The sequence below is a fragment of the Oncorhynchus masou genome, chromosome 28 (genome assembly GCF_036934945.1).
Source record: "Oncorhynchus masou masou isolate Uvic2021 chromosome 28, UVic_Omas_1.1, whole genome shotgun sequence".
NCBI classification, from domain to species: Eukaryota; Metazoa; Chordata; class Actinopteri; order Salmoniformes; family Salmonidae; genus Oncorhynchus; species Oncorhynchus masou.
The window spans coordinates 41,307,636-41,332,628 of record NC_088239.1 but is presented as its reverse complement, the minus strand read 5'-3'; the positions used below and the strand labels follow the sequence as shown (position 1 = coordinate 41,332,628).

Genomic DNA, 24,993 nt, shown 5'->3' with positions numbered 1-24,993 from the left:
GTAGACAATCCAAGTGTGGGATATTATCAAATAAAAAATACAACAAAACATTTTGTACAATAACAGTGAACTTGTCCATGATGAGTAGCCAAATGTGTAATAAATAGGTAGGTACCCGATGTCAGATGTATTTCACAGGGAAATAACTGTCACCAGAGGGAGGCAGTAGTTCGTTGAGACCATTCAGGGAAAAGGGTTGAGACTGTGCAACTAGGTTGCACTACCCACCATTAAAGGGAAACATAATAATAATAATAGCCTAATAACAATAACAACAATATGGCTCTATTCTAATTGTTGTTATTATAATACCAACAATATTATTGTGTTATAATCAATGTCAATCATAGTTAGCCTATTTATGTTTATGCCCACTGCATTAATGTGATCACATGGCGCAAAGTAAATAAAAGTTTAAACAAATCATGTTTGGTCAACTATTACCCTGAGGCAACCCTTATCTCTCTTTCAGAGAGATAGAGAGTGTGTTTCATTTATATAGTAAAATAGCCATTCCAGCTCCATACCCCCCCACCACCACGTGATATTTTCGCCTTGTTTTTAAATTTTGTTACTTTGTAACTTCTGGAAATTGAAACTTTTCCTCACCCAACGAATTCTCTGTATGTAAGCTACTTGATCTCTTGTTTGCGCAAGACAATCATTTTTTTTTAAGCGACAGGGTGTCTAGACAACCACGTGACGGGGCGCGCCAATGCGCACCGGAGGACACAGCTAAGAGCACAGAGAGTCAGAGAAAGAGAGAGCGAGTGAGAGAAGGCAAGGGCACTTGAGCTATCCGAGTCATTTGCAGACCTTTTCTGACGATCGCATCACTTCTTTGTCAAACTCCACTCGCTTTATTCCTCCGACTACAGAAATTCATTCCGAAAAGTGGCTGGATTAATTTACCAAGGGATATTTAGAAGATATAGGCTGTCGGTAATTATTGTAATCAAGACTCTGTTCAGTATTCAATCGGAAACGCAACTACCTCTACTACTCGGGGTAGATTTCTGTCTGGCACCTCAGCGGCTCCAGTTTTGGATTCGCTTTGGATCTGTTTTTGGAGGATCCTTTCCTTCTCTCGTAACGTCTAAATCTATATTGGAAGATCACATCATGTGCCGACGGTTATGATATTTAGAAGATAGGGGATAAAAAAAAACATTATAGATACCGGCCTTTGTTAAAGCCTTTTTGCTCTCGGATCAAGGGTTGTGTGGATTATTTTTTTTCTAAAGAAAACGGGCGAGCTTCGTTTTTTTTTCTCATGGATATAATAATTCTAGTATTTTACCAGGATATTTAGCCTACTGGCTCAGAATACCACAAAAACAAATCCTACTCATAACCATACGCGCAATGTAATGTTACAATGTTTTTCTTTATACATAGCACACTGATGGAATGGAACGAATGTAGCATTTAATGTTCACAGTAGCCTAGCTCTACATTGTAACAATTTCTCTATGCTGCTATGTTGTATTCTAGATGCTCAGCGTTCCTACATTGACATTAAGATTTATGTTTCGATATAGCTGTGTATTAGCAGTAGACCTATTATAGTGTTATAATACCGTGAAGGTGATGGTTAATTTCTCTTTACAGAGAAGGTTACTATCACGGCAGGAGCCTTGACGTTTTTTTTTGTGGGGTTTAGTTTTGAGAAAATTAGACTGGCGTATGCTACAGATTTTCTTTGCTTCTCCACCTCCCAGTTTCTCCATAATAATATCTCAGGCTGCTTGTCGTTGCCTGGACTCGGATCCCGGAATCTTCATGATTTGCGGACATCATGCTCGTTTTTTAGCCGGGAAACCCTCTTTTCGTCCCGCATGTTTAGGACCAAACGAACGGGGCTCGTCCGGCGACTCTGGAGGAGCCGTGCGCCCGTCGAGGGCGACGGGGAGGCGGATACACGAACGCATGGATCCGGGGGTTGCTGTATGGGTAAATCGACGAAGGTTGCCGGGAAAACTAGCGCCGGAACGGAGGCTGAATTGAAAGCCCTGACCCACTCGATACTGAAAAAAATCAAAGAGAAACAATTAGAGGGGCTCTTGCAAGCGGTGGAGTCAAAGGGGGGTGCACGGAGCCCCTGCCTGCTCCTACCCAGCAAAGTGGACACCAAACTGGGTCAGCAGTCTTATTCCCTCCCCTTGCTGCTCTACAAAGTGTTTCGGTGGTCGGACCTCAGGCATTGCTCGGAATTAAAAAGGCTACCTTGCTGTGAATCCTATGGGAAAATTAACCCAGAACTCGTTTGCTGCAATCCTCACCACATGAGCAGGCTTTGTGAACTCGGTAAGTTAACATACACGGACCGTTAATGCTGTTGTTTTGTTTTTTAAACAAAAAATAATAACATGAAGGGGGGGGGCATCAGTTATTGCTAATTATATGCATGGTCTATCTGTTTCACTATTATATATTATATGGGCAAATTGATTGGCATGTCACTTTGCCAGACATGTTGACACAATTTACCGGTGGTGCCTATTGCAATAGCATAGGTCAGACTTGGTTGGTGTGACGTTAGAACAGTTTTATCAGCATCATCATGTCATGACCATATGGCAGAAGTCCCCCCGTTTTATTATTTATCTATCTGGGATATAATACAAATCTGGATTTGCTTTGAATGACTCCTCGCAAGTAATGCAGAGATTACAAAGGTCAATGCAATTGTAATTACATTATTTCATCTCTTTATTGGTTTGGCAAAGCTTGGCCAAGTTATTGTTTTTTAATTGTATTTATATATTTGTTTTTGCTTTCAAATCTACGTGGAAACGCTTATAAAGAATTTTAAAAGGCCTATATGTTTATATTATGTTTATTATACCGAATGCAAGGCCTACTAGACATGTGGTTTTCCATGTTTTGTCTCATAAAAAAAATCTAGTTGATTGTACTTTAATGTTTTCATGCCAGAAGTACTACTAACAACAGGCCTATAACACTCGAGACCTACACAAAGTGTAACTATTTTAAATGACCTTTCACGTAGCCTTTCATGTAGACTATCTTGTGTATTTGACAGTCAGTCTGGACCAAGTTAGTTTGCTTGCAGCCAGCCCGGCAACGATTCCGATTGGAGTGTCCTGTTCTGTTGTGAGCCAAAAGAGAGCCGTATCTCTCCACAGCCTGAGTCGGAGCCTAGTCAGATAGTCGCCTGGAGGCTGGCGCCAGACGCCCCCTGTTTATCTCTCCACCAGATATCAAGGCAGCCTTGCTGCCTGCCCTGCCTCCAACCCTCACTGCTAACACAAACAGTTTTCCAAAAGAATGCAAACTGTTATCATAAGTTTCTCTCTTCCCCTGGACCCCTTTTCTCATGCCTTCTTTCATTTCGTTTTCAGAGTCTCCCCCTCCGCCTTATTCCCGATACCCAATGGACTTTCTTAAACCACCTGGTGAGTTTTATTATTACTTTTTTTCTTCTTTTTTAAAGTCGTTTTTGAACTTAGGCTACATATATGTTGAGGTTTCTGGTTGTGTTTGTATTTTTCCAATGAGTATACCCACTGGGCACACACTGGTTTAATCAACGTTGTTTCCACTTCATTTCTATGAAAATTATAGTTACATTCATTTGTAGAAATTAAAAAGGCACATTATAGGCCTATAACTTATTATAGGTTTTAAACATAAGTCATTACAACAACATTATACTTTTGCCCAGTCATTTCTAAACAATGTGTTATTATGACACGAGTGAAAAGGAAGTCTCATACTAGCTCAGTCATTCACACTATTAGGTGCATTGAGTTCTGCTCTGTGTGTATGTGGAAATGCTCCTCGCTCTGTTTTGATTTATGATGGTAGTCAGACTGAGAGTGGCATGCCTGCCCGCGCCATGCAGCCCAGTGCCATGCAGCCCAGTGCCGATCAGGGCCCTGTAATAGAATGGCAGGTAGCCAAGGCCAGGGCCCATTCCAGACCGGCACCAGCTCTGTAGTGGCTGTCTGTTTGCACAAACTTTGGGTTGGAGGGGATGACCTAGCAGGACAGATAAACAGCATTGGCACCAGAGGACAGGGCGAGAGGAGACACACGCAGGGAGGTTACACACAAACAATCACACACATGCAAGATGCACATGCTGTGGGGGGGGGGGGGGGGAGCTGCATTGAAGGGAGACAGTTTAGGGGGAGATGTGGATCACACAAGGGGAAAAGAGATTTCTGGAGCCCAGTTTTATCTGTTGAATTATTCTGACTGTAGATTACAGCTGAGGGGTTGGGAGTGTCACGTGTGCGTGTGTTTGGAGCTCTTAGTGTGTGTATGCAGGCCTGTGGTTTAGCCCGTGAGCCATTTTAGAAGGAAGTGTCTGCCAAAAAAAGCGAAGTTGGTAGTTATTGAATTGCTGTGTGTGTTGCTGCTGTTGTCTATCATGGAGCTCATCCATGCCTGATATGGAATGAATCCTTACAGCTTGCTCTACTATGGTCAGGTAGATTTCATGTGTATGTTAAACATTGAAATGAAACCATTAGATACGTGTATGTCATTTAATAGATAGAGAATCAAGAGACAGTGTTGAGTTAAGCGAGGACGAGGTCGTGAGTTGAAGTGTTTTTGGCGGCGGCCGTGAGTGAGTCACTCCTTTTATGAATCAGACAGTTTTTGGGTTTCCTGCATGGCCCCGATCAGGCCGCACAGAGGGGACGTTCCAAATACTACACTATTCCCTATATTGTACATTACTTTAAACATTTTTTTGTTGTTGTTGCACTATATAGGTAATAGGGTCCCGGGGGTAGGAAGAAATCGTTTGGGAGGCAGCTTCCTGTGAGGATGCTTGTAGGGCTCCGTTAACCGTTTACTACACTTCCGCTGCTCTTTTTGGAGTGTCGCTTCTCAGTGAGTGATGTGGATGAATACGCCATGTCCCCAATGAGAGAACGACACACACACACACACACACACACACTCTAGTCGCTCATCTGGTTGTGGTGAGGAGGAAAGAAGAAAGAGAGACCGAGGAAAACAACAAGACAGGGAGGAAAAGCCCAGGGAAACAATAGAGCAGGAAGCAGCAGAGGTTTCTCCAACAGCAGCAGCAGAGAAGGAGAAAGTGTCTTTCATTGAACATAGGGAAAGAAAAGAAAGGATGTTAATGTGCAGCTGCGATTCTTTGAGGGTTCAGTCTATGTTAATATAGCAGAGAGAGAGGGAGAGGGAAACTAAAGTGTGTGAGAGAGGACAGATATTAATAGGACAATGGAGTGGAGCGTGGCTGGGCTACGGAGGGATACACACTCACACACACACACACACACACACACACATTGAGCCTAGATGTAGAGGACAGATGAGATGCCTTAAAGACAGACATGGGTATTCCCTCTGGGCCAAGGGAGCTGTCAGTCATCCAGTCCTCCCACTTTATGTAGGCTCTGACTCCTCTCCTCTTCCGTGTGCCCGCGCGCTTGTGTGTGTCCACTTCAGCTCTATTTAGTCCTCTGACTCCTCACCACAATTTGTTTCAACAGGCCACATTACCATGCTAACGTCTTACTGGATTACATGGTGGTCTGGTCTGCATTGCAATGTCCTGCCTCATCACGCCACAATAGGAGGAATACCACATGGCTTTTCTCCCACAGCACAATGTTGGAGTGCCACTACAGTGTGTACCTGCAAATATAACACTTAGAATGAGAGGTATTGGTGTGTGTAGTATATTTTTTTCTCTGCCTGGCCTTGGGTTGTACTGTGTGTGTGTGTGTGTGTGTGTGTGTGTGTGTGTGTGTGTGTGTGTGTGTGTGTGTGTGTGTGTGTGTGTGTGTGTGTGTGTGTGTGTGTGTGTGTGTGTGTGTGTGTGTGTGTGTGTGTGTGTGTGTGTGTGTGTGTGTGTGTGTGTGTGTGTGTGTGAAAGTTGACTCCACTGGGGTTAGAGGCATGATGTTGCAAGGCTTGTGTCCTTGACCAGCAGAGCCAGCCGTGTACAACGAGGACAAGGATCCTCTCGACAGACAGACAGACAGTTCTCACTGGACCCAGGTAGGAGCTGGTTGGTCACGGGCCAAGTTCAATAGACTAACTGCCATATCAGAGGCACTGCAAGTCTGAGTGTGTGTGGACAGTTTGCCAACAGGACGTAAGCAGCAGATGATCAATAGTCCGTCAATAATAAGGGCTTAGCAGTGCATTGATGATTCCAATGTCTGAAGTTTATGCTACAATCATTCGCCTATCAAAAAACAAACACGTCAAAGGGTAGTCAGCGGTGTGTGTTTCAGTTTCTGTTGCCGCATGCGTAAATCTGAACAGGAGAGTATGTGTGTGTGGGGGGGGGGGAGAAGGACAGAGAGAGAAGTTGTTTAAGGAACAGGATTCGGATGGACGTGTCAGTCTGTCTCGCCACACTGCCAAAAAATGGGCAGTATCAAAAGCTGCCATCGTAAAACGCTAGCTGCCTGTCTCTCTTTTTGTCCCCCCCCCTCTCTCTCTCCCCCTCTCTCTCTCTCCCCTCTCTCTCTCTCCCCTCTGTCTCTCTCTCTCTCTTACTTTAAATCACTCAGTTCACCTCTTTCCCACACTCTTTTTTCCAAATGTTCTGTTTCTATCTGTTTTACACCCCGTCCCCGTGACTTTCTGTCTACATCTCTCTCGCTCTTCCACCCCCCCTCCACCTCTCTCTCTCTCAGGTCTTCCAGGTTTTGGGTCTGGACTAGCTCCACCTCAGCCCCGGGTACTGTGGTGAACCGTGCCCAGGAAACCAGGCCTGCCTCATTGGACAGCCATGAAAGAGAGGCAGGCTGCTTGACCGTGGCCCTGTATCTCGTTAGGTTGACCACAGTACCGTTTTGACAGAGTATTTTTGGATCCTATGGAGGCTGAGACACAGTCCACATATCGGAACAGATTCATTACTGACTCGCACAGACCGTTGCATCAGTAGTCGTCTTATAGACAAATAATAACGCTGCATAGAAAAGTCATTACACTACGTAGAGGAGCTATAAACACTACATAATAGTGTAATACCCATCTCCCTTGCTGCTACATCTCCTGTTGGGTTGATCGTAGCAGGAACGGGGGGGGGGGGGGGCCAAGGAGGAGAGGAGAGGGAGCCAGAGTTTCCTCTGTTGGCTAGTATGCCATTAAGAAAATGCGCTATACACAGTTTTCAAGGCTGGGGCTATTTCCTGTTTCCTTCATTGTTTTGGGTTTTGATGGAGTGTATCCTGCTAACCTGTATACTCCTATTAGAGACTTGGCCTGGCAGTGTCCTAAATAGCACCCTATTCCCAAATGTAGTGCATTATTGACCAGGGCCCGCAGGGAGTCCCATAGGACTGGTCAAAGGTAGTGCACTATCCAATGGATAGGGTGCCATTTTGGGCCACAATCAGGCTCTGATGAAGTAGTGCTTGGCTGCAGTGGAGTCGGACATGTTTTTCAAGTCGACGCCTCTTTTCCCTCCAAGCCAGGCATTTATTTATTCTGGGCCTCTTAGAAAGTTTGAGGGAAAAAGGAAAATGTGATTGTGTTGTGGAGGAGTGGTTGGTTTTTACGGGGTAGGGACTGGGAGAAGGAACAGAGCAGGGGCGCTGCTGTATGTTTTAAGTGCTGTGTGTGTGTGTGTCGAGACCTGCCAGAGCCTGTAGTCAGAGCCACTGCCAGCCTCCCCTCCCTCTCTATGTCTCTCTCCCTCTCTCTGCTCCAACATGGCCGCTCTAGTTGTCTCTCTGAGTGAAGACTGCAGAGGATTATGGGATTAGTGGTGGCTAGTGTTGAAGGCCGTCACAGGGCAGGCCTCCCGCTTTAGTAGTCACTTCTATTCATATCTGGTGAAGGGCTGCTAAGACTTGATGTGTCTCCGAGATATCGCCTACTTTAGTGATGTTACTATCCGGCTAACTAGCATGCTAAGAATCTGATCGCTTTTGTTTTGCGTCATATTATTTTGCGATCAAATGTTCCGTCTGAAATACTGTACAATTACAAAGCTACAAACTACAAACAAATATGTATCTACTACTGGTGTATTTTGGGGGTCATTTCACCAGAAAGAAGTGCAGTGAGTTCGTAGGAGTGAGCTGTGTGTGTGTGGATCTATGAGGTTATTAGTAGGGCTCCTGGCTAGCTGTCTGAACTAACTGAGTGACTCCCAGAGTTCAGTGGTCCAGTGTCTTCATTAGGCATTGATTTCACTGTGTGATTGACAGCTTCTCACAGCTGCTCTCTCTGCTCACACTGTGGTTGATCTCTCATTCTAACACACACACACTTTTTTCTCTCTCTCTCTCTCTCTCTCTCTCTCTCTCTCTCTCTCTCCTTCTCTCCTCGTTCAGATTCACTAGACTCGGGACCTTCATCCACTGAGACTGGAGGAACTACCTACTCGGCCCCCGTGGGGCTCTCAGGTAAGACGCAAGCTCGTTGGTTTTTATTTTTTTTCTTTCTTTCTCTCTCCCTCCCATCCTCCCTCTCTCGCTCTGTCATGATGCAGTGGCTTGTTGGAGGGGCCCCTACTTCCCCTCCTCACTGTAATGAAAGAAGGGAGGCGTGTTTCAAGAGATCCAATCCACACAAATTCCTCCCGGCTCTTTGAACAAGCGTTCTTCTCTGTTCCTCCTTTCATTTTCCCTCATGCTGTTTTGTTTAATGTAATCCAAACAGAAAAAAAACTCTGTTTGCTTTAGAGAGCGCTGTATAGTGTGTGCGTGTGTTTGCACTCTTCTTGATTTTGCCTGGGATGGGGATCTGAGCAGAGATGTTACGTGTGTGTGTGTGTGTGTGTGTGTGTGTGTGTGTGTGTGTGTGTGTGTGTGTGTGTGTGTGTGTGTGTGTGTGTGTGTGTGTACATACATTTTGTGAGGCGATAATCGTGTCATCAGTGGATGACAAGGGGCCACAGCATCTAAAGATGGATGAAGCCCTGTCATTACTATACCCTCCATGGGATCATGAGCACAAACATGCAAGCTGCTTAAAGTGTTGGTTGGCTGGTCATGGGGTTGAGTCCACGTTATTCTGAACACAATGCACTCAGCTAGCAGGGGGGTCTCCTACCCTTATTAACCTGTGCTACTGCTCTCTGTCTTTCTGTCTCTCTCTGTCTGTCTCACTCTGTCCCTCTCTCTGTCTCACTCTGTCCCTCTCTCTGTCTTTCTGTCTCTCTCTCTGTCTCACTCTGTCCCTCTCTCTGTCTTTCTGTCTCTCTCTCTCTGTCTCACTCTGTCCCTCTCTCTGTCTTTATGTCTCTCTCTCTCTGTCTCACTCTGTCCCTCTCTCTGTCTTTCTGGCTCTCACTCTCTGTCTCACTCTGTCCCTCTCTCTGTCTCACTCTGTCTTTCTCTGGTAGTAATAATATATTCTGTACCTGAGGGAGGGAGGTGTTTTTGGACAGCCTCTTAAGTCTTATTTTTTCTCCCATAATCCTGTAGGCTGTACCACCTTTCTCACGTCTCTCTCCACCTCGCCCCCCACCCAGAGGCAAGCGGATAACATAGTGTTTATGAGGTGGAGGGTGGGGTGGAAGAAAGAGGGGAGGGGGGGGAATGAAGAATTCACTCCTCCAGCCTAGCTGTGCTTTCTCTCTCTCTCTCGTTCAGATGTTTCTCATTACAGAGACTTTAAAGGCTTTTTATGTCAGTTGGTTGGGGTGCTTAGCTCGCTCACTGCGTATTTTTTCCCCTCCTTTGTTTAGGAGAGGAGCTGGTGTTGGCTTTGAGGGACAGAGGGGGAGGGTCAGCAGTCTCCAGATAGGGGCTTTTTAGATTGGGGACTTAGATTGTAAGCTGGGCTGGCTGTCTGGCTGAGTGTATAAACACAGAGAAAACAAAGCCCCCTGAAACAGAAAAGCACAGCTCTCTGTCTCTCTGTTGTGGAGAGGTTTTTAGCCTGTTTCTTAGAACCCCAGTGTACACTGTGAAATCCTAGACTGGAGTCTAACTAGCTAATCCCCTCTCCTCCTCTCCCTCCTCTTCTCCTCCCTCAGGCATGCACCCCTCCCCTGTTTTCCTTCCTGGCTGAGCCAAGGCAGGGCGGCCAGCCCTAGTGAATGGGGCTCAGTGAGGGGAGGGAAGGGGGGCGGCAGGGAGGGAGTGAGGGAGGAAAGGGCCTGGGTGCCTGGAGCCAAGGATTTGATTTCTCTGGCAAGAGAAGAAAACTGTGCTCCCCCCGGGGCTCTCACAAAAGAAACATGCCCCTCCCGGAGGCTCCATGTTGACCTTTTAATTCACTCACTTTGCCCTTTTTATGTTGCTACCCAGACGTATTTACAGAAGAAGAGAGGGAGGGAGGGATGATGGAGATGGTGCTGCTTTTTATGTTGCTACCCAGACGTATTTACAGAAGAAGAGGGGGAGGGAAGGATGATGGAGATGGTGCTGCTTTTTATGTTGCTACCCAGACGTATTTACAGAAGAAGAGAGGGAGGGAGGGATGATGGAGATGGTGCTGCTTTTTATGTTGCTACCCAGACGTATTTACAGAAGAAGAGAGGGAGGGAGGAGGATGGTACTGCTGTTACACACACATACAGTACACAGCCTATTGAAATTGGAATATGACATTCAATGAAGATTACCTCAGCCTAAGTAACTCACACATTGAGCTTTTATATTCCTAAATAAAAAACACAAAATAATCTTGCAACCATCTGCAGTTAATGTTCTAGATATTGACAAAATATTTGTGAACTGAACAATATTTTGGCAGCACACAACCGTAAATTAAATACTTGGAAGAAATCACTTGGGGCTCCCGAGTGGCGCAGCGGTCTAAGGCACTGCATCTCAGTGCTAGAAGCGTCACTACAGCCACCCTGGTTCGAATTCAGGCTGTTTTACAATCGGACGTGATTGGGGGTCCCATAGGGTGGCGCATAATTGGCCCAGCGTTGTCCGGGTTTGGCCGATCTAGGCAGTCATTGTAAATAAGGATTTGTTCTTTAACTGGCCTAGTTAAGTAAAGGTTAAATCAAATAAAAAGCTAACAAAGAGAGAGAGAAACACTATGGGGGATAAAGAGCAATAGCAAATCCTCTCTCTGTCTTTCTCTCTCTACCTTTTGTGGTCTGGTTGGCTCAGGGTCAGGATGGTGAGACAGACTAGTGCTCTGCTATAGATTATCTAGTGGGAGGAAGACACGCTAGTTACTGTGGAGCTGGTCTGCACTGGTTCTGGTGGGAGGCCCCTAGCCCCAGACTCGTCCCTGTCCCTAACCTCGGGCTTTCTGTTGTCCTGGAAAGCAGGGTTATTAAGGAGTTAACCTCAATGTGACAGTGACAAGCACAAATGCAAACTAGGCTGCCTGCCAGACTAGGAACATTAAAGCCTCCTCTAGCACGTCATCTGAGTGGAGCAGAGGGAGGCGAGCCAGGGATGGCCGGAGAGACTGGCAGTGGGCCGGGGCTGGGCCCAGGATTGGGCCGGAGGCTAGGACAGAGGGTCACGAGTCCCGGATGGACAGAGACCAGAATTTGGCCATAGTAGTGGGTCTGTTCTTTTGTATCTGTTGGCCCCTGTCTCTCTGCTCCAGTTCCTCCTCCTCCTACTCATGGTTCTTCTCCTGGAACAGTCAGGTCCCCTACCCCAGGCAGGGTGGGCTTTGTGTTTCGTGTTCAGTTTGTGATTGCTGTATTTTAAAGTAATATTCATGGCTGAAGTGTTTAAAATATTAGTTTGGGGATGTGGATGCGGGACCTTGCTGAGTGGGTGGGGGGTATAGTAATCAATCAAATGTTTTTATAAAACCCTTTTTACATCAGCAGATGTCACATAGTGCCACATAGTATAGTAATGGCATAGCAACTATTGGTGATTCGTAGTGTGTACATTGGGGTGGGCGCCAAGCATCGGGAAACAGGGGAGGTGTAGACTGTGAGGTGGGGGTGAGGAAAGAATTAGGTGTTGTATGTACTGTATCTCCTATGGGAGCGTGAGATTTGGGTGGGGGGGGGGGTGGACACAGTCAGGTCACTGGGGGGCAAGCTGTTCTATCTCCTGTCCTTGGTGCACTGCGCGGGAGGAGTGCTGGGGGGGGCATATGACTTTGTCTGTGGGCGACAGGGTCGGAGGGGGGTTAGGTGTTGTATCTCCTCTATATTCTATGGGTCTTTGTCGTGAGTGGCTGGGACTCTGTGCGTGTGAGTGGTGGTGGGGGTCGGGTTCAAAGCCGGAGGTGGCATGCCTGGCTGGTGCCGGCTAGGAATGACCCCGGAGTGCCTGTTGTAACCTGATCCTTCTGGCTCACTGCTCTGCTGTGGTGGCGCTGAGCTGACAGGCGTGTGTGCGTGTGTGTGTGCGTGTGCCCGTGCGTGAGACATGCCACGGCCTTGGCCGTCAGACTTTGGGATAGAATGACCCACACAGGAACATTGGCTGGCTGGCTGGCTGACAGGACGCACACACACACACTGGATGTCAGCCTACTGTCACACAGGCGCGAGCCTAGCTTCCTCTTCTCAGCAAGTTAAATTTAGGTTGAAGTACATTATTAAACTGTTAGCTAGCGAACCCAGCCTCTAGCCCCTCTGAACTGGCTATTAGCCGCTTAACATAAGGAATAGGCCCGGTGACATTTTAATGGGGTTTCTTCTTCCCGCCGTCAAGTTGACCGTGGAGACCAGTGAGACCAGGCTGTCAGAGCCTGTCTCTTGGTACTATGTTAGTACTTGGTGTTACGGTACTAAAGTATAAAAACCTATTCAGTCTGTACCTTTTCTCTTTCCGTCTTGCCTTCAATGTTTAATTCTTACAGCCTATACCTCACCCCTCTGTCCTTTCACCCTGTGCCGGATTCTCAGTCTCTGCGTTGTCAGCTAGCTCCTTGTTGTCCCCAGGCCCCACTCTGAGAGGCGAGGTGGTGGAGGTGAACCTCTCCAGAGAACAGCTACAACAGAGCAGCCACAGTCTACAGTCCCCCATTAGTTACATTCCTGTCTTGTTTGGGTTAACAGAGAAGGAAAGGGCAGGCAGTCACAGGAAATTACCTCATGTGTTTGAGGAAAAGGCAATGAACAGGGAGGGAGATGAGGGTGGCCTCTGAATGGAAAGCAAACATTGAAGACAGTCAAGTCAGTAAAACGATAGAGAGAGAGAGAGTTAGGCTGAACAGAACACCCAGTTCGTCACAGTTTAGAGAGATCCCTGATTAATCAAATGGCCAAACATCTTGACTTCAACCTTCTCTAGCTTTTCAGTTCAATCCCCAAACTTATTTTATTTCTCTCCTTTGTTTTTCTTACTTGCAGAGAGGGATAAGGCAGGGTCAAAGGAGAAGCAGTTCTTTCTCTCTCTGTAATTTCAAAACAGCCCTCTCCTCGGTGTTTGCGTCCCAAATGGCACCCTATTCCCTGTATAGTGCACTACTTTGACCGCGTGGGTTTCTGGTCAAAAGTAGTGCACTATACAGGGAATAGGTTGCCATTTGGAAGGCGATCTGTGTGTTTCTCAGTTGACTGAGCTGCGCTGAGCGAGGAACTTTCATTACTTTCCACTTCCTCTCCAAGAGCTGTGGCCAAGGAGTTCTCTTGGCGGGCAGGGAGTTAATTTGGTTCTGGCCGTCCACGGTTCCCCACCCACTGTCATTATGGTGCATGAATCTGAAAAACTGTGAGAGGGGGAGGATTGAAGAGGAAAACCAGTCCAGTTGTTCAGGCTCTCTACACATTAGTAGTAAATGCCCAGGCTCAGGCTAGGCCCCCAGGAAATCACACAAACCCACCCTGTGACTGTTCTGTAAGGCTCCTATCTCCATGTCCAACCCTAACCTCAACTATATGTATTACCCTCAACGTTTCCACCCCCAGTTCAGTCAGATTCCTTTGCTCTAGGCTTGAGGGGCGCCGAACAGAGTTGACAAGAGTTCTACCTCTGGCCAGGCAGAGGCCCTGCCTTTAGTTGTGTGTGAGTTCTTCCTGGGTAGAGAGTTTTTCGCTGGGGTGTTTCTTTTTTCGGTTGTACCTTTGGGCAGGCAGAGAAGAGTGAAAGGTTAGGGTGGGACTTGGTTATGTAGCTGTGTGGTGTTCTGAGAGAGAGTTGGTGGGAGGCCGGCAGGGAACAAGGTGGCCATTGTTTGGCCTCAGCGGCTTGAAGGCAGCGGCTTTTCACATAACTCATTATATGGAGATGATCAAAAGGGAGAGGGGAACATTCCTTCTCCCTGGTGTGTTTTCTCACCACCGCCAGTCCCCTAGCCACAAAGAGAGAGGTGGAGGGAGAGCGAGGTAGAGAGAGAGATTTCTGTGCAACGTGCTCTCTCTCCTCTTTCTGCTATTTCCAACCACAGCCAGCCAGACCATTCATGTGTAATCCGTCAGTAAAGCTGGTTGGTTACAGCAGAGGTCTGGGTACCGGCACCCATGCCTGCCTGCATGACAGACAGTACGGTCTCTGTCCCATCCACATACCTATGCCCAGGTCTCTAGGAAGTGGCTGTGGTTCAGGGGAACTCATAGATCAGCCCTAACCCGAAACCACATAAATGTACCACGAATAGTATTTAATAATCAGTTATGCTTTTAAAACATCAACAAATAGTTTTTTTAGTGCCCAACTGGCCTGACTGGTTGCCTGGCAGGCAGCACTATGGTCGTTGCCGTGGCAGTGTAGCCTGGCGCCGGTTTGGTTCCCACGGAGATCCCTGACATCCTGATGTAGAACAATGCTGCCGGTTGTTCTGTCTGTGTCGCTCCGGCCTCAGCGGTGTCAGAGGGACAGGGTTCTAGTCAAGCCCTGCTCTTCTGGGCATCTCTGTGGTGGGGTGAAGGACCCATGATGATATCATCATTCCTGCCTGCAAGCCTGCCTGCATGCCCAGCACCGTCTCCTTCTCCACCCTGTAGTGTTTGTTTACTCTGTCGCTCAGGGACGGGGGGGGGGGGGGGTTCCACCTCCCTCCCTCCCTCACAAATGATGTAGTGTTGGAATAATAAATCAGTTAGCCAGGGTAGGCAGGGCAGGGGTATTGTGACTGAGGCTGGGAGGGTATAGGAACTAGGAAGGGGCAGGGCAGTGGGTTTGTCGTCGTTCCCCCTCCCCGCGTGGTGGAAGTAGAAATAATTGTTACAGAGAGACGGGTCTGGTTAGAGAGCAAGGCTCTGGCATGGGGAAGGCTGCACATCCTGAATATAGTTCTGAGGAATACTAGTTTGACTGACAGCGCTGGCCCAGCATGGGACTGGATACAAGGAGCAGGTTTGGGGTCAATTTCAATCTAGTCAATTCCTGAATTGACTGGATTGAAATGAAATTGACCCCAAACCTGCTCCATGTATCCAGTCCCATGCTGGGCCAGCGCTGAAATTCCTGTGATCCTCACATAAGTGACCTCTGGGTTGGCCTGTGGAGTAATGATAAAAGCAGGGCTCTATAGTTCCCTCTCTGAGAAGATGTGTCCCTGTGGTTGCCGGGTACTAGTTATTTTTGATTTATTGTACGCATTTGTTCAGATTTATAAATAAGTTGGAAACACTAGCTGCATGCCCCCCCCCCCGCCCCCATTTGTGTATGTGCAGCCACTCATGTCCCCTTCCTGCGAATTGGGCTCGTATGTCTGTATGGACAGACTTCCTGGACTGGAGGAAAGAGCTGCTGACATCTTCCCTGTTATGTAATACTTCTTCCCTAATTAGACGTTTCCCCCTTCATTGATTGGCACCCTATGGGAACAGGACAGGTCCTAGCAAACAAATCAACACTGTCATGCACTCTCTCTCTCTTTCCCCCATTTCTCCCCCTTTCTCTCTCTCTCTCTCTCTCTCTCTCTCTCTCAAGAACATCATACTAGTGCCAATGTCACTCTGACACTCATGTCCTCTCTCTCTCACGCCCCCTCTCTCTCTCTCTCCCCAGTCCTAGGTCAGTAGAGCCAGTCCTCTCCTTCGCTCCTCTCCTCCTCTGTTGTGTTTAGACTGGCTGGAGTATACCTTGGCTAATTGCTGGGGAGGGAATGCCTCTTGAGATTTTGCTGCTGTCAGAGGGGCTGATGCCTCAGGAAAAAGATAACATTTATAGAAGGGTAATAACTCTTCATGCCCCACCCTGGAGCCGCTCGAGAGCTTCCATAGAGTGTCTCTGTGTGTGTGTGTGCGCGTGTCTGTGTGTATGCGTGTGTGTGTTTGGCCTGTCTTCTGGCCTGTTAGTGTGAGAACCGTATTCATCCTGGATCTAGCTGAGCCTCGGAATTATTATTATTAAGTTATGGTCCTATAATTATGTCAGCCGGCTAGCTGGGCCATTCGTTCCAGTGACTGTACTGTACTGACGTGACTCCACCTCTCAAGCACCGAATGTCTCCTATAGTCAGGATAGTTGATCACTTGTGTATTGTGGCGATAAATTGTTATGTATATTTGCACAAGACACAGAACAAAGCCAACTTTATAAGAGCTATAGGACCTAAAAAGATTACGTGTGTGTGTGTGTGTGTGTGTGTGTGTGTGTGTGTGTGTGTGTGTGTGTGTGTGTGTGTGTGTGTGTGTGTGTGTGTGTGTGTGTGTGTGTGTGTGTGTGTGTGTGTGTGTGTGTGTGTGTGTGTGTGTGTGTGTGTGTGTGTGTGTGTGTGCACTCAGAAATCGATACGCACCAGTCTACTAGATCGGTTGAAGATTGACAAAGTATGCAGCCTTTCCTTTCGTTAAAGTCAGTTCAGCTATCGTCAAAAAGAGGAAGAGACAGAGGAGGCCAGGCAACAGAAAAGAAGAGAACACAGAAATGAATGTATTGTCATGACCTGTGACCCCTGGAATAGACTTGCCCCAGGCGGAGCAGGGTGTTGAGACTATGACTGCCTGACTGAAAGACAAAGACGCCTCCCCCCTCCATGTCGAGAGAGAGAGAGAGAGAGAGAGAGAGAGAGAGAGAGAGAGAGAGAGAGAGAGAGAGAGAGAGAGAGAGAGAGAGAGAGAGAGAGAGAGAGAGAGAGAGAGAGAGAGAGAGAGAGAGAGAGAGAGAGAGAGAGAGAGAGAGAGAGAGAGAGAGAGAGAGAGAGAGAGAGAGAGAGAGAGAGAGAGAGAGAGAGAGAGAGAGAAAGGGTGCCTGAAAAGCCAGGCTAAACAAGAACTCATTCTCAGGTGTCTTCTCTGTCTTTACCTAACTGTACTCACAGTTGAAGGTTAAACAGCAAGTGAACAAAAAATGACAAAATGCTTCTGTGAGTCTCAGGTGGTTGGTGGCGCCGTATTTGGAGAGTATGGGCTCGTGGTAATGGCTAGAGCAAAATCAGTGGAATTGTATCAAACACACGGTTTTCCGCATGGTTCATTCCATTCACTCCCATTTCTGCCATTATTATGAGCCGCCCTCCCCTCACCAGCCCCCCGTGGCGTATGTCTGTTTGTATACACCTCAAATCAAATTGTATTTGTCATATGCTTCGTAAACAACAGGTGTAGACTGACAGTGAAATGATTACTTACGGGCCCTTCCCACCAATGCAGAGAGAAAGAAATATAAATAATTGAAAAATAATAACATGAGGAATAAATACACAATGAGTAGCGATAACTTTGCTGTATACACAGGGTACCCGTATCGAGTGTGTGTGTGTGTGTGTGTGTGTGTGTGTGTGTGTGTGTGTGTGTGTGTGTGTGTGTGTGTGTGTGTGTGTGTGTGTGTGTGTGTGCGCGCGCGCCTCAGGTGTTTGTTTGCGTGTGCGTGCATGCACGCGTGCCTGTCTCACAGTGCGCGTGTTTGTGTAGACACCCAGAAATAGTAATGATCGGAGTGTGGAGTCAGACAGAATTAATCATTCACTTTTCCAGTCTGCTATGCTCGCTGTCTCCAGTCTCTCTCTCCCTCCTCCCCCTCCCCACTCTCTCTTCCCCTCATCTGTTCCTCCGCTGCCCAAACGTCTCAGCTACAGCTGGCTCCCGTGGACTGTAAAGCAAGGAGCAATTAGAAGGGTAATCCACAGGGGGTGGGGGGTTGAAGAGGGCCCGTCTTCTTCCCTGTGGAATGGAGCTGGATGTTACACATTGTTGGAGGACTGAACATGAACATGCTTCTTTCAAATTTGTGAAAGAGAGAGCTTCCTTTTCTGCAGTCTCATTGGTGATATAGACCGGTATGCCATTACTACTAGCTTGTAATCTTGTCTTTTTAGTGTAAGATAAATATAAAACTGTGATATCATTTTAGTTTTGTCTGCTTTTGGGGGGGAGGGTTTAACGTAGGCCCGTGAGTTTGTGGTTTTGTGAAGATTGATGGTTTAAACCAGGCACAAACAACTCCCATTACCTAGCCTGAGTATGTATTGACATTATTCCAGACCATCTACCTGAGTCTATAAGAACAGGGGCTGGCTCAGAAAACAGGCCAAACAAAGAGCCTTGGAGCAGATGGCAGCAGCCTAGCCTAGTAATCTTCATGTAGATAGGAGGGGACTAGAGACAGCCACACAAGTATTTGTCTGTGTCCCAAATGGCACCCTACTCCCTATACAGTGCACTACTTTACCATATAGGTAATAGGGTGTCCTTTGGGACCCACACTTCGTCTTTCAGAGTCTATCGTTTATTTTGGTTGGAGTGGAGTGGTGGGGTAGAAGAGGAGGGGGTAACGTGCCCTGCTCCCCCTCTGCTCCTCTCTGTTCCACTCTGTACCCTTCAGACCGACCCCGTTTGAAATGACGCCAGCCTACGACAACAAAAACAGCATGCACAGAGAGAGGGGGAGATAACATTTTAAAAAGGAGAGAGCTGTACTCTGCTCTACTGCAGTAGGAGGGAAGAAGAAAGCAGAGAGAGAGAGGTAGAGAGAGAAAAAGAGGGCGGGAGAGTAAGTGGAAACAGTGCTCTGGTGTTGGCGGGGTTTGGAATGTCCCTCCTGGGCCCAGAGCAGAGCAGAGAAAGGCAGAGCGGAGCCTGTCTGGAAGAAGGAGGGAGGAAAGGAGGGAGACAGAGAGAAGGAAGAAGGAGGACTGCCACCGGCCGGAGCTCAGGGCTGTAATTCATCTGCCTCTCTGTGGTCATGCTGACGGCAGGCCCTCTCTGACTCTCTCCCTGTGTGTGTGTTTGTTTTCCTGCCTGCCTGTCTGCCTCCCCTCTGGGGAGGAAAAACCCTGGCTGTGCATACATATAGACGGCACTACAGCCACTGTGTCACAGCGCCTGACAGACGGACAGTCAGGGGAATTAGACATAGTCTGCATATATGCAACACGGGGAAACAACCACAGGCCCATGGGAGAGAGCTGAGAGACAGAGAGAGAAAGAAGGCTGAGACCCTCAGCATTCTTACACACACACACACACACACACACACACACACACACACACACACACACACACACACACACACACAAAATCTCTCTCTCTGCTGGAGGTCCATAGTTTTGCTCTTGTGTTAGTAGATGTGTTCTCCTAACGCATGGGAGAAATCTGAATGTTTTTTGAACCTGGTTGTGAGTGGTATGTGTGCCATGGAGAGGGCCTGTGTGTTTTAGGAACTCTACGAGACTCATGTCAGCCAGGTCTCTCTGTGTGCAGTGCCATTTCTTTTTCTTTTTGCATGAGCTCGCTGTTTGTCAGAACAAGCTGTGAACACACTCCTCTCAGGGCTAGGCTGTGTGTGTGTGTCCCACGGGATGGAGGCAGGCTTTCAAACTGCTTAGTATGTGTCCTCCCTGTTAGTCAGTTCGCCTTAGAGTCACTGCACTGCCGTAGCTATGTTTTGTATTGTGGTAGCAACTTGCAACAGTCCGTTAAGGGTGTTAGCTAGCACCGTTTTAGCTGTTAATCATTACTGTAGACTGTCTCGAGATGGTGTTGCTAACCTTAGCGCCTCTGTCTTAGTGTTACTGAGTCTGTGTTTGTGGTTGTTGTGGTTTAACAACTAGCGTGTTACAGTCAACTGAAGCTTAGTAGTTGGTTGGTTTTAGCTGTAACTTTGTCGTGGCTGTGTTATGGTTAACTATAGCTTAGTAGTTGTGTAGTAACCAGCGTGTGTTGGATGGTTTTAGGCATAGCTTTGTCACGGCTGTGTACTAGAGGCTTGGTCCCTCTCCCCGCCTCTGGGTGTCCCAGCCTTCAGATCAGTAATGCTCTTATCTAACACTGTTACTTTGGAATGCATTCTAATGCTGTCGTTAGGGTGTCTGTCAGTCCGCCAGCCCCGCCGCCCGACAGGCAGCAAGCCCCGTTTTTAAAAAAGCCCCTCCGCTGCCACCGTCATCGCCACAGCAATGCAACGAAGGACAGTCAAACAGCGGGAGGGATGGTAGGGAAGTGTCTGACCCTGCAGGTTGACGTAGTTTAGACGGATACATAGAGAGCCCCGGGGACGACTGAAAGTTAGTTGGACAGACACATGCTTCCCCTGTATGGTATGATTTCTCTGGGTCGTGCTGTAGTCAGCGACAGCAGGCACAGAGATAGATACTAGTGTTGTTGTTGTATTTCTGTGGTGGAAGGACTGTGAAGTGTGGGTTAACGTTTGTGTTCACTTGTAAAAGAGTGTGTGTGTGTGTGTGTGTGTGTGTGTGTGTGTGTGTGTGTGTGTGTGTGTGTGTGTGTGTGTGTGTGTGTGTGTGTGTGTGGGGGGGGGTGGGAACAGAACTGCAGGAGTAGGGGCTCTTTTATTTATCTCTCTGTCTTCTCTAGTCCCTCCCTACCTCTGTCTCTGTTGTGTGATGAATACCTCAGTGGTTTCAGGCTGTGATGACAGGCTCAGACAAGCAGCCGTGTAATGACCTCCGACGCCAGCCAGCCCAGTCTCTCTCTCTCTCTCTCTCTCCCTCTCTCTCTCTCTCTCTCTCTCTCTCTCTCTCTCTCTCAGGAATAAAGAACACAGAGGAAAGGAAAGGGGGGGTTAGTGTGGGAGAGAGAGCGAGGGAAAGAGCAGGGAGGAGTAGAGAGCACAGCCCACAGGTGCGCTCTAAGAGCTTTGCCTCGAGTCACTCACATCCAAGGAACAATGAGGATATTAACTTTGAGGCCTTTAAGATGGCACACAGGAACGAGCGCGCAGACACACACACAGAAACACACACACACAAACACACAAACACACAGAAACACACATAATAGCGGCCTCCTCACCTTTTATGCCTCTTTTCTCAGTATTTTCTCTTCAGTCGGTTTGAGGAATGTTTTTTTGATCAAATGTAAATACTAACATTGTCCCTAATAGCTCGGTGGATTTACAATCAATTCCCCTCGGCCTTCCATTGGCTGACTTCAAAGCGAACGGCCCATGATCAGCCCGTAATTTTATGGAAGAAATGTTTCCCCTCCCTAGTGTTGTCTTTCCCCCCCCCACTAGTTCTTAAGGAGGTCTGGAACTGCATCCAAAATGGCACCCTATTCCCTATATCAAGGCACTCCAACCCCTAGGTTTTCACTCCAACCCTGTTCCCGGAGAGCTACCGTCCTGTAGGTTTTCACTCCAATCCAGTTCCCGGAGAGCTACCGTCCTGTAGGTTTTCACTCCAACCCTGTTCCCGGAGAGCTACCGTCCTGTAGGTTTTCACTCCAACCCTGTTCCCGGAGAGCTACCGTCCTGTAGGTTTTCACTCCAACCCTGTTCCCGGAGAGCTACCGTCCTGTAGGTTTTCACTCCAACCCTGTTCCCGGAGAGCTACCGTCCTGTAGGTATTCACTCCAACCCTAGTTCTAATAATTATCTTGTTGGTAAGCTGAATCAGGTTAGTTAGAACTAGGATTGGATTGAACACCTACAGGACGGTAGCTCTCCAGGAACAGGGTTGGAGCGCCCTGCCCTATATAGTATCCCTACTTTTGACCAGGACCCAATGGACCCTAGTAAAAAGTAGTGAAAAGGGTGCCATTTCAGTCACAGCCTAGATGCTGAGTTAATAGCAGGCCTCTAGTATAGCAGAGCAGCCCGAGGACGCCAGACCAGACTGTGAATGCATCCAAAATGGCACACTTTTCCCAATATAGTGCACTACTTCTGACCAGGGCTCTGGTCAAAAGTAGTGCACTATGTAGGGAATAGGGTGTCATTTGGGATGCAGATTAAGATACTTAACATAACTGTACAGTTTTCTCTGCTCTGCTTTGGCTCTGGCTCCTCTGAAGGGGTTGCTTCCCAAATTACTGGGTACACTCTGCCGGCCCAGAAAGATGAAAGGATTGGGGGGGAGCAAAATGACTGTGAGGGGGCTCTGTTCCAGATTTTTGGTATTTTTCCTAGTTAACTTTTAACCATTGAATGTCTGACTTTCTCAGAGGATAGGCTACAACACTGAATTAATTGCTGAACGTGTGTGTGTATATCTGTGTAAATAGTTTACTGTCAGTCCTCTGCCGTTTCTACTTTATCGGTTTGTTTGTAATTAGGCCATGGTGGTATAAGAATTGAGAGGAAGTTGAGACGCAAAAGTAAAGTTGTGAAAAAAGCCCTCCCACTTTTTCCTTTGCTCTTTCTCGCTCTCCCTCTCTGCCTGGCTGAATCCCCTCCCCTGTTTAGGAGTCAGGTTTCTGTGGGATAGAGATACGGAGGCAGGGATGGGGATAGAGACGGGAGGCACGCTAAGGGGGTCGGAGGGAAACCAGAGCTGAACGATACACTCTTTACGCTCGGGGGGGGGGGGGGCTCTAAACCTTCTGAGAGGCGTTGCTGTTCAACCAGTCACATAGCTGCCGTTGTTGTCCATTTACAGCTTTTTCTGTACCTGCAGAAGACCACTTAGTTTTCCTCTAAAAGGAACTTCTTTACCTCATGTACTTGGGGAATGAAGACTTGTACTTTTGAGTCACTGCTGCTTCTCGTTGCTGTGTGTTTTATTGGCCCCCTCGCTCCCCTTTAATCAAACCCATTCCTATGCGCAGAGGGGAGAGGAGAGCAGCTCTCATAGCCTGCCTCCCAAATGGCACCCTATTCCCTGTAGTTCACTACCAAAAGTAGTGCACTGTAAAGGGAATAGGGGGACATTCAAGACACAGCCCTTGTCCTAGCATGGTTTTATACTGCCTTTCAAAGATAGGCCAAATTTCTTCATGGTTCCCCTCTCTTGGATATTAAACCTATTACTTATAATTTCCTCTGGTAGAATGAGGGAACGGCCATAAAACAATGATTAGGACAGATTTACTGTCCACTTGACGCCAGCACATTGTTAGTTGGCCTGTAAGGAAAATACAAGGCTCCAGACCGAAGATAACCATTAAGGCTTGTATAAACAGGGTTTGGATGGCTGTGTGCGTGCGCGCGCGTGTGCGTCCTGGTGCTTGGGCTGGTTGCTTTTCTTGTGTGAATTCCAGAAATTCCGGTACTGTTTTCTTGGATGATTATTGTGAAAGGAAGGATGCAACAAGCGGTATTTGGCAGCCGAAGTAACATATTTCCTTTTGTGCACTGTGATGTTGATTGTACTTTTGACTCATAGGGCTTTGTAGTTGCACATATTGTGAAATGTCTACAGTATTTAGTCAGAGTTGGAAGTTGTAAAACAGTTTTGTTTGACTTTCATCTCCCTTGTATCATTACTTTTATTGAGTAGTTGGTGTTTGATAAGACTTCCTCTCCCAGCTCTCAGCCACTGCATCACCATGCTGGTTAAAAGCCAGATTTGTTTTCCTGTTGACTCACTAATGGAAGTCAATCTTGGCCAGTCTGCTTCCCCTCTATCTTCTTTCTACCCTCATCTCGCCTTTTATCCCTCTATCCTCATCTGTCCTATCATCTTTCCTTACGAATGACTCATTTTAAATGAGTGAAATATGTTATTTCTCAACTGTTGTATCTTCAGTCCAGTGTTGTAACCATCCTCTCTCTTTCTCTCCTCTTATAGATTCCCAGGCTCTCCAGGAGTCGGGTGACAGATCCCACTGGTGTGTGGTTGCGTACTGGGAGGAGAAGACACGCGTGGGTCGCCTCTACTCGGTCCAGGAGCCTTCCCTGGACATCTTCTACGACCTACCTCAGGGGAACGGCTTCTGCCTGGGCCAGCTCAGCTCCGACAACAAGAGCCCGCTAGTTCAAATGGTGCGGACCAAGATTGGCTACGGCATCCAGCTGAGTCGCGAGCCCGACGGGGTGTGGGTGTACAACCGCAGCTGCTACCCCATCTTTATCAAGTCGGCCACACTGGACAATCCCGACTCGCGGACTTTACTGGTGCATAAAGTGTTCCCCGGCTTCTCCATAAAGGCCTTTGACTTTGAGAAGGCAGACAGCCTGCAGAGGCCTAACGATCACGAGTTCACACAGCAGCCGAGGACTGGGTTTACTGTACAGATCAGCTTTGTGAAGGGCTGGGGTCAGTGCTACACAAGACAGTTTATTAGTAGCTGCCCCTGTTGGTTGGAGGTTATATTCAACAACCAATAGCAGCAATGGATTAACCCTTCCTCTCCGGAGGAGTGTACCGAGGACACGGACTAGTCCTTTACTTATGCTTTTTTTTCTTTTTCCTCAGAAGACAGAGGTTTAAAAAAAAAAAAAAAAAAAAAGATGTTTAAAGAAAAAAGAAGAGACAAGCAAACCCCAATGAACTTGTTTAATATGACAAATTACTCTAAGATTTAATTAAAGTGAAATAAAAAGCGAAAATGTATTTTATGTTATATATAAATATATTATTACTTGTAAATATGAAGACGTTTTATATGCATCATTATTTATGTATTGTGCAATGTGTTGATGAAAAAAATTAAATAAGATGCACTTTGCTTAATATAAATGCAAACAAAGAAATGCCAAAATAAAAATACAAATAAATGTTTCTACTGGCGTTTATTTGCTGTGGGTGTACTGTAGGTACCAAGGAAAATGCAAATGTTCTTATATGAAAATGTCTTCCACTGTAGGACCATACACTACAATTGTCAGTTGTCACTTAACAGTAATTTGGCATTTGGATTTGGTAAGACAACAAAATATTGACAGACCCCTATCCAACATGACACAATCCACCTGCCTAACCTTGTCATTGTAAAACAACGTCAACAAATTGTGGTTTATTTTCAATTTTGTTTTACAGCTATTGTGCCATTTACAGTCATTTAACACAGCCTAAACTCACATCTGTCTGTCACCCTCTTCTGAAATGCTTGTTGGGGCT

The 24,993-nt window shown here is 47.1% G+C and overlaps 1 protein-coding gene across 1 annotated transcript; it reads left to right on the top strand.

The window, feature by feature from the left end:
• The first annotated feature begins 732 nt into the window (after positions 1-732).
• On the top strand, positions 733-24,656 carry LOC135517586 (mothers against decapentaplegic homolog 7-like). Its single transcript, XM_064942024.1, has 4 exons — positions 733-2,307; positions 3,366-3,419; positions 8,310-8,381; positions 23,722-24,656. The coding sequence occupies exons 1-4, from the start codon at positions 1,839-1,841 to the stop codon at positions 24,258-24,260; spliced, it is 1,134 nt and encodes a 377-aa protein (XP_064798096.1). The 5' UTR covers positions 733-1,838; the 3' UTR covers positions 24,261-24,656.
• Positions 24,657-24,993: the final 337 nt, after the last annotated feature.